General features: G+C 31.3%; 1 protein-coding gene across 1 annotated transcript; it reads right to left on the bottom strand.

Moving 5' to 3' along the window:
* Positions 1-648: 648 nt before the first annotated feature.
* On the bottom strand, positions 649-4,833 carry LOC107613350 (P-loop NTPase domain-containing protein LPA1 homolog 2). The gene is made up of 8 exons (XM_021108644.2): positions 4,384-4,833; positions 4,125-4,300; positions 3,323-3,660; positions 3,081-3,162; positions 2,478-2,906; positions 1,630-2,367; positions 1,420-1,530; positions 649-1,160 (listed from the first exon to the last, which is right to left on the bottom strand). The coding sequence occupies exons 2-8, from the start codon at positions 4,275-4,277 to the stop codon at positions 834-836; spliced, it is 2,178 nt and encodes a 725-aa protein (XP_020964303.1). The 5' UTR covers positions 4,278-4,300; positions 4,384-4,833; the 3' UTR covers positions 649-833.
* Positions 4,834-9,208: the final 4,375 nt, after the last annotated feature.

Below are 9,208 nucleotides of genomic sequence, written 5' to 3'. Positions count from 1 at the left end.
ACCTAAATTTGGAATGGTAGGAAGGGAAGTAAATGGTTCATAGGAAGCGTATTGCCGGTATCGATGACGAGATTGCTTCGGGTTTTTTTTTTCTTTGGACGTGAGATTGATTCGGTTAATCATGATGGTGGTGAGGTTTTTTTTTTTTTTTTTTTGGGTCAGATGATGATAGAGTGTTAGTTCGTTATGTTTTTAAGGGGATAATATCAAGTTCTTTCTTTTTAAGTCCAGTATAAACGTACAAGTTTTCAAGACCGAAAAATATAAAATAAAATAAATCATACCTTACTACAATTTCAGATAACTGATCTTTTTTAATCCAGAATATGGTGGATGACTTTATTCTTTATTTAATAGAACTAAAGGTGTCTACATAATATTTACCATAGATTGTACCCTAAATTTTAAAATAAATAAATAATATTTACTATAAATCTTCAAGTAGTTGACTACCAAAAAAAAAAAGTCTCAACGAGCGGGATACTATTGGTCTACTACATACTAGAGCCTTTTTCCTAAGAAAGAATATTGGTAGAATTATTGTTAAATTAAATGATAGAAGTGTTATCACTAAATACCACCAAAGTACCAAATACCAATCATCTAAGCAAAACAAATAAAAGATTCGTTCGCAACTCAACTCAAAAGTTTGGAGGAAAAAACTTGAGAAGTTTATATATCCGCAAATGATTAGGTGACTAAAGTCAGAACACACAACTACTTCTACCATTTCAACAGTAATATACACTGTTAGCAAAATCTCAGATGTGACCAACCCTAAATAAAAATAAACCAAAGAAGGATCCTACTACCTATAGTTGATGAATCCTTTTTCATAGTGCAGGAATACTCAGAGATCGTTTTCTCAATTTGGCTTTACCAGTCGGTGGCAACCTCTTTTCACTCTTTTCCACAAGCAAAGACGAATATGAGCACAGGGACTCTGTCACTGGCTCACTTCTAGTTCTAAGGAAGAGATCCAAGTTCTGGCGATACTTACTGCCTTGCAATTTTGTTCCTTGGTCCCAGGAAACAGAATTGACCTTATTCTTGAATCCATCGTCGTCATCTGACCAATACCCGCTCGCCTGCACATCTTGCATGGCTAAATCATCATACTCCTCGTCAGACTTCGTAGATTCCTCGTCAACTGATCCAATCTGCACATCAATAAACAAGCTTGTAAATTTTACGAAAGATAGTTAAATACAACTGTGTGCCTCCAAATTTGCAGTACAAGTCTATGTGCCTCAAAGGGCAGAATCATTGAATAGAATGATAATATTTGCAACATCATCAATTAATACGTTTGCTAGCAAGGGCAATACCAAAGGTAACCTGAAAGTACTCAGTTATTTTAATCAAATATACAGATATGTAAGAAAGATAAATCGTTTAAGTTAGCATATGAATTTCTACCTCCTCATGGCGATGTTTGTCACCATCGTCACTTAAATCTTCATCACTGCCTGCCTCCAGTTGATCATCAATCTCTTCATCACTGCCATGCACTGAAAGATCCTCCTTGACCTAAAAAATGGTGAAAACAAGCAAGTGAAGTTTGACAATCAAATCTTCCATGACTATAAAACTAGACATTTACATTTTGAACAAAATATTCAAACTTACCTCCTTTGCCGGTCCATCGGACAGCCTTGGTGAGCTACAGCACGAGGATAGATATCTGCTTCCTGTATCAGTCTCATCCGCTCTTGACTCATCGACACTTCCAGTGCGACTAGTGCCACCATCACTGGGCCAAGCACTGATCCCATACAAACCAAACTGAAGATTTACAGTTTCTGCCTTGCCGATCCGTAAAGGTCCATACATTAGATTTCCAATGCCATTCTCAGGTCCATAGCCCCATATAGGTTTGCCATTACCGTCAAAAGAATGAACAGGCCAAGCCTTTGCCACAGATCCATCACTGTTTACAAGAGCCATAAGATGCCTAGAAGAACCTTTCCTCTGGATCAATTGAAACATTCCTTTCGAGCTCAGAGAATTGGCTGCACATTGATTTTGATATTCCTCATCTACAACTGTTACTGTATTTCTAACAGGATCATATAACTGTTCTCCAGCTTCACGCCTACGAAGACAACCAAAGACGGTAGCATGGATGGCTGCTACACTCTTATCAACATTTGTATTGTTTATTTTGGGAACTAAATGTTTGTCAGCACGCTTACAGAGATAATCCTGGATTGTCCTAATGTTTCTAATATACTTTACATATTTATTTTTAGCTGGGTCCAATGTCATATACTTTGCTCGAACAGCAAATCTTTCCATATGCTTGTCCTCATTTGTAATGTATATCATGAATGGTATGATTGAGGGATGTTTCTTCATAAGCCCCATCTGCATAGTAATTTATTATTGCTATGAGAAGATGAAAATATAATACCATGTAATTGACAGAGAAAAGGAAAGAAACAGTAAAGGACCAAAGATAGAAAGAATCAACATACAACGAAGTTAAGACTCAAGTGAACTCCCTCAACAACAACAGACTCTTTTCGTTCTTCCCAGGCAGTGATTAGTCTGTCGAGACTTTCAATCACCATCTCACTTTGCGCCTTATATCCTTCTACAGCCATTTGTTTTGCATTTAGCAGTTCAGTAGCAGCACCAGATCCAACCTCCAATGTCCGTGTATCAGGTTTCCTAGAATTATGATCCTCGTTTAATTCATCCTTGGAAAGTGTACGTAACACACCAGCCTGCTTGTTAAATTTCCTTCTGGCCTTTGCTTCTGCAACAGCAATAGGATCCAAACACTCGCCTGCATGGTAAGTGGAGGCCCAAAGCAAGGGATTCTCCTTCTCATCAGCAAAACTTCTCATCATGTGCCTTATAGAATCAGTTGATACCACAGTTGTGATTCCCAATCGGCTACCCTGAAGTTAAAATCATTAGCTAAATTTTTGAACTAGAGGGTGCTTTAGTTTCAATTTTAATTCTCACTATATGTTACATATCCTACCCCAAAATTAGAAAAAAAAAAAACTGGCAATACCACAATACATATTTGTAATCACAAAAAAGACAACTATTTTGGTATGCTAAGATACCAGCAGTGCAGACAATGTGGATTTGCCACAGCCACTGGTGCCACACAACAGCACTGTCATGGATTCCTTTCGTTCTCGAATCCTGCCATCCAAGAAAATAATGAAAAATGAAATGAGTGGGGAAATTGCAGAAAATAATAGGAAGCAGTCCATGTTTCATACTAGTGAGCTCCAAATATGATGAACTTCATATTAAACTCCGTAGTTTCACTCATCAGCAAAGAAATTATTAAATAACATACTTGCATGCTAATGCCAAGTCGGCTCTCTGGTTCGGGCCCATATATTTGTACTCAGCCAAAGCTTCGCAGACAATATCTAGAAATTTCTCTCTCTGGACAAATACTGTTGTGCGCCTCTTGTACAACTCAAATGGTATACTCTTCCTTTGATAATCTTTCCCTAAAACCAAATGACTGCCGAAGTCTGTTTTATCCAGGCAAATAGCAGCAGCAGCACGAGCATCTTTTTCAACAATATTACTGTTGGAAGCATGGAAACCAGACAATATCATTCCGTCGGACTGAAAATCATCAGTAGAACTCCCATTCCTTGTGAGCTCAAATACTCTTTGGCTGATCTGGTAAGATGGAAAACAGGAAAAGTATTCAGAATAATTTTGTCAACAAAGTCGAGACAAATTTATTAGAATTCTGAAAGGTCAATCATACAAAGAAGCCATGAACAACACAGATTGATAGAACCATATAATGCATGTTAACAATATTAGATACCAACTAATTAACAACAAAGCATCATTTATTGAGTATTCCATTGCAATATTAGTAACTTCCAACATAGATCTACCTTTTTTAACAGAATGAACATAACATCCGCATATGAACCACAACAGGAGACTCAACAACACAATAAATCAAATGCATTCTCAATAAAAAAAGTCCAAAAATAATCAAATATACACACACTCACATGGCAGTCCAGATCAACACCTCAAAACACATTCATTCGGGATTTTTTCTATATATATATTTTATTTTAATGAAAAATCATATTTAGAGAGAGAGAGAAAAAAAGAAAGTATACCTTGAAGGCATGGCGAGCTTTGCATCCCATGAGCTGGAGCGTGCTCTGAAGAACAGGGCGAGTGTAGCGAAAAGAGTCCTTTCCTTTGTCCTTCTTGTCGGCGTCGTCATCGACCACCACCATGTACAGTATTTTCCCCACCTCACCCATCATTGTATCTGTATCTGTAGCTGTACCTGATCCAGATTCTGAAATTTCTTCACAAAGAAAACAAATGGAGAATGAATGAATGAACGCAATGACGAAAAAGGATCAAGACCTGGTTAAGGAAGGAATGAAGGAGGGAAAGGAAAAAGTTAGGGTTTGTTAGGATCGAGCGCCATGTGGGAATGGAGGAGGAGGCGTGATCCTCTGCAGCTGCAGCGCAGCATTCTCACTCACCCGGCTTCCTTCCACGCATCGCATAATCGCTTCTCTCCATCATCAACCACCTTCTCTCTCTTTCTCTTTTTTTTTCTTTTAGTGTTTCTTTTTTGGTTCGGAAATGACGGATTTGGGTTTAGGTGCCGGTGCCGCGAGATGGCGCGGTTTCAGAACCTTGAGGAAGGTCTACCGTGTCTGCTTCCTTTATTATATACTAATGCCTTCTGTTTGAGACTAATGGGCCCCCACTAACGGAGATCAAGGAAGGGTAGATTCTGTAATTTCGCCTAAAGTGACGCGGAAACGGAAACCTTGCGCAATTCTGCCAATTCAATTCAATTTAAAACTTAAAAGGATTAAGGATTTAACAGAAGATAAAAGAAAAAATATTTGTCTCTTTCTTGCTTTAAAAAGATATTTTTATCTGACTTTGTCAATAGAAGTCTTTCATTTAGTCAAATATAATTATAAATGCTAATAACTAAGTAATTAATATATATGAGAAGCAATTTTTATCTTTGAAAAATGTATTAAGCAAAAAAATGTTTTATAAAAAATTATTTTATATAAGGATATTAATCTTATGTTTTCACATCAATAAAAATATATGACTTAACTATTTATTAAAAGTTTTACAATAAGTTTCTGAAACTAATTTTGACCATAATCAAATATGAGATAGGTAAATAGACATATGATTAGTCAACAACAAAAAAATAGACATATGATTACATATTTAATATTAGCTTATTTCAAATATTTTTCTTTACCTTTAAATAACAACAGAGATAATTAATATGTCATTGTATATTATCTTACTTTTTAGGTAAATATTTTCATAATTGGTTAAATAATAATAAATATGTACACAATTACATTTTTTTTTTTGGTGACTACACAATTACATATATGAAAATGAAATATGTTATCATAGGACAATTAAATTCTAATAATTATGTTTTCATTATCTAAGCTTTTTCATTAGGGATAAAAGCGCTTTAGAAATCAAATGGAATGGAATTGGAATTCTATAATGCACAATGCATAATCGCATCTGGTGTGCGTTTGACTATCTTATGATGTAGTTCAAACTTAGAATGAAGACTTTGAAATGGCTAGGGAGGTTCTTTAAATTAAAAACAAATACAGCACTCTGTTTATGTGTTTATTTGAATTGTTTTTTTTTTTAAGAAAAAGAGTATTTTTTTATTACAAAAATATTTAGATACAATTAAAATACCTTATTTAAAAAATAAAGTATTCTTTAATTTTAAACAAGTAATATATTACTTTATATTAAGTAATTACAATTAGACTACAATAAAAAATTATATTATAATAAAAACTTCCAACATGATGTACTATCATATTCATAACTATTGCTAGTTACCTATGAGAGACAGATTGGAAGGACAGGATATGATTTGTAGAGGAAGGTAGATCATCGAGCCATCCAACTTCTTCATAATTTAGTCATATGAATTTAGGTTTGATTAGTACAGTGATTGTATGAGTTCCTAACTTTTCATGGAATCATGCACTTTTGGATCCTCTGGTTGGGAATGAATTTTGTATGTGCAATAATATTGTTTGTTATTTAAAAGTATATTATATTTTAAACAAAAAATTTTGAGGCAAGTATTTTTTAGTAATTTTAATCAATATTTGGTTAATACAAACATCAAATTGTTTTTAACAAATAATTTTTATTAATTCATTTATATAAATTATTAAATTCTAATAAATATAAGTACAAATTGTATTAACTCATGTGTAAACTCTAAAAAATATGTATTTTATATGTACAAATTTTTGTAAATGTGAGTATAATTATTGCTAACTAAATACAAGTTTAAAATAATAATATTTGTTAAGAATGTAATATTGTTCTTGTATCTTAAATTTATACATTATTTTATGCTTTGTTTTTATTTTTAATTATTGATACATAATAATAAACTTTAAAAAAATATAAAAAGATGACGAGACAACCACTCATATATATATATATATATAAGGATGATGCATCCATGGCAACAGCAAGTCAGCAACTAACCTAAAATCAAAGAGAAATAGATAATGCATCCTTCAAAGTCGTGCTTTATATGAAGTTTCCATTTCAGTTCCCCTTGAGAAGAACCTCACAACTGGGAAAACAAAATTCTACCAACTCATTCTTGGGAATAATAATATTATTATAAATCAACTTATTATATGTTAAATAATTCGATGTTATTATTATACGTATTATTTTATTAAATGATTAATATAATAATTTTTTATTAGATTTAGAAATTTATTATTATGATAAAATAATAATATTAAGAGATAAATTTTTTATAATTTAATCCAAACTTTTTTGTTTATTGTAGCTAGAATTATTAAGAACGACATTAATAATTCAAATAGATCAATATATAATTTTTTGTATTGAATCAAAATTAATATATTTTATTTATTAAATTATATATATAATGATACGTAGATATATAATTATTTAATTAACTCAATGAGAATTTCTAATGATTATTATTACTATATATTGACCTATGATTTGTATGATAATTAACAAAATATTTTATGTCGTTTGATTTGGGACATCCAATAATAATTTAAAGGTGGGGAAATAGATCCTTTTTCAATGGAAAAAATACTTGAGAGAATAAAGTGTAATTTTTTATCTTTAATTTTTTAAATTGGACCAAAATTAAATAGGAAAGAGAAAATAATGAAGGGTTGATTAAACACTAGACAGCATCCAGTTTTTTTTCCACCGAAGAGAATCCACTTCCGTAGGTGATAATTAAATGGATATTATGTGTGATTCAAATATTTATGTAATTAATTATTATTCAATAAAAAATACATCAACTCTACATTATGAACTTGAATTTTATAATTATGAATTAAAATATTAGTTAAAGATATTGAATAAATAAAAAAATATGTTTTAGGTGCTAACGAGTTATAATTCAAATGATATAATCTTTTCAATTTTTATCTAGAGATCTTGAGTTTAAATTTCACTCCTAACTTAAAAAAATGATGTTTTAGGTCATTTCTTAATTTATTATAAGAGTAAAGTATCGTTTTTGTCCCAAACGTTTGGGATAAGTCCCAAAATTGTCCCTAATGTTTCAATCGTCCTATTTAAGTTTCTAACGTTTCAAAATTGACTCAATGTTGTCCTATTTAAGTTCCTAACGTTTCAAAATTGACTCAATGTTGTCCTGCCGTTAGGGATCGTTGTCCTGCCGTTAGGGATCCGTTAACAGAATTGACGGCGGGACAAAATTGAGACGATTTTAAAACGTTAGGGACTTAAATAGGACGAAAACGTTAGGGACAAAAATGATACATAAAAATAAATTTTAATTTAATTTTATCTTTTAATAATATTAATTTTTTACTGTATATAGTATTCAATTATTTTTCAATTACATCTAAATAAATTACACTTAATCACATTACTTTCATTTTAAATAAATTTATTGTTTATAATTTTAAAGAATTTTGATACATTAGAAAGAAAATGTATAATTTATATTTTATTATATATATATATATATATATATATATATATATATTATTTTTTTTTATGCAAGTTTATATACTAGTCATTCTACAAATATTTCATGATAACTAAAAATCTTTAAGAGTAAAATTATAAAAAAATTAATTTATTTAAAATGAAAGTAATATGATTAAGTGTAATTTACTTAGATGTGATTAAAAAATAATTGAATACTATGTATAGTAAAAAATTGATATTATTGAAGGATAAAATTAAAATTTATTTCTATGTATCATTTTTGTCCTCAACGTTTTTATCCTATTTAAGTCGCTAACGTTCCAAAATCGTCTCAATTTTGTCCTGCCGTCAATTCTGTTAACGGATCTCTAGCGGCAGAACAACATTGAGTCAGATTTTGAAATGTTAGGAATTTAAATAGGACGATTAAAATGTTAAGAACAACTTTAGAACTTACCCCAAGGAACAAAAACGATATTTTACTCTTTATTATAATAATGACACAAATCAAAATTTGACAATTATATCATAGGAAACATTTCAAGTGCACCGGGAGTACCGGTACTCCAGTTATTTTAATCGTTAATCTAAATTATAAAAAATATATATAATATATATTAATTAAAATCAACGGTTAAAATAACTGGTGCACCAGTACTCCCTAGTGCACTTGAAATATTTCCTATACGATATTTAAAAGGTTCGCAAAGAGTATATATTAGTGGATTGTCGAGAAGTATTGTTAGACATACGGTAGTGTATGACTATTACAACCTATAATATTTTATAAATTTCATACAAGAGAATGCCAATCTCTAGTTAATTAGGGTATTGATTCAATGGCAATAGTCCATGACTGTACACATCAATGGTCTTAACCATTGTCCATGATTGGTTGATAATGATTTGGAATAGATTCTGTCCCAAAGTACCTGCAAATCTGATTTCTGCCTCTTAAGCGATTTTCCCATTAGCAAATAAAATAACTATAACTGGATCGAATCATAGTGATGATGGAGAGAATAACAATATTCTGTTTTCTTCTAATTTGGAAAAATAACTAGTGTCAAATGAACGTAGCAAAATAATAGAGTTCCCCAAACGGCAACAAATGTGTAAAGGAGTATATTCTAATAAAAGATGTAAAAGGCAAAGCCATGAGAAAGGAATTTGATTCCACCGTGACAAT

This window comes from Arachis ipaensis, chromosome B8 (genome assembly GCF_059453495.1).
Source record: "Arachis ipaensis isolate K30076 ecotype BB chromosome B8, ASM5945349v1, whole genome shotgun sequence".
Classification (NCBI taxonomy): Eukaryota; Viridiplantae; Streptophyta; class Magnoliopsida; order Fabales; family Fabaceae; genus Arachis; species Arachis ipaensis.
The sequence above is the reverse complement of the archived record's forward strand: the minus strand, read 5'-3'. Positions and strand labels throughout refer to the sequence as shown.

Excerpts from the sequence above, each read along its gene's own strand:
- LOC107613350 (XM_021108644.2), bottom strand. The coding sequence starts at position 4,277 with ATGATGGGTGAGGTGGGGAAAATACTGTACATGGTGGTGGTCGATGAC. Across the intron at positions 3,661-4,124 it reads AAGCTCGCCATGCCTTCAAG|ATCAGCCAAAGAGTATTTGA; the intron begins GTATACTTTCTT and ends CCATCTTACCAG. Across the intron at positions 2,368-2,477 it reads ACTTGAGTCTTAACTTCGTT|ATGGGGCTTATGAAGAAACA; the intron begins GTATGTTGATTC and ends ATTACTATGCAG.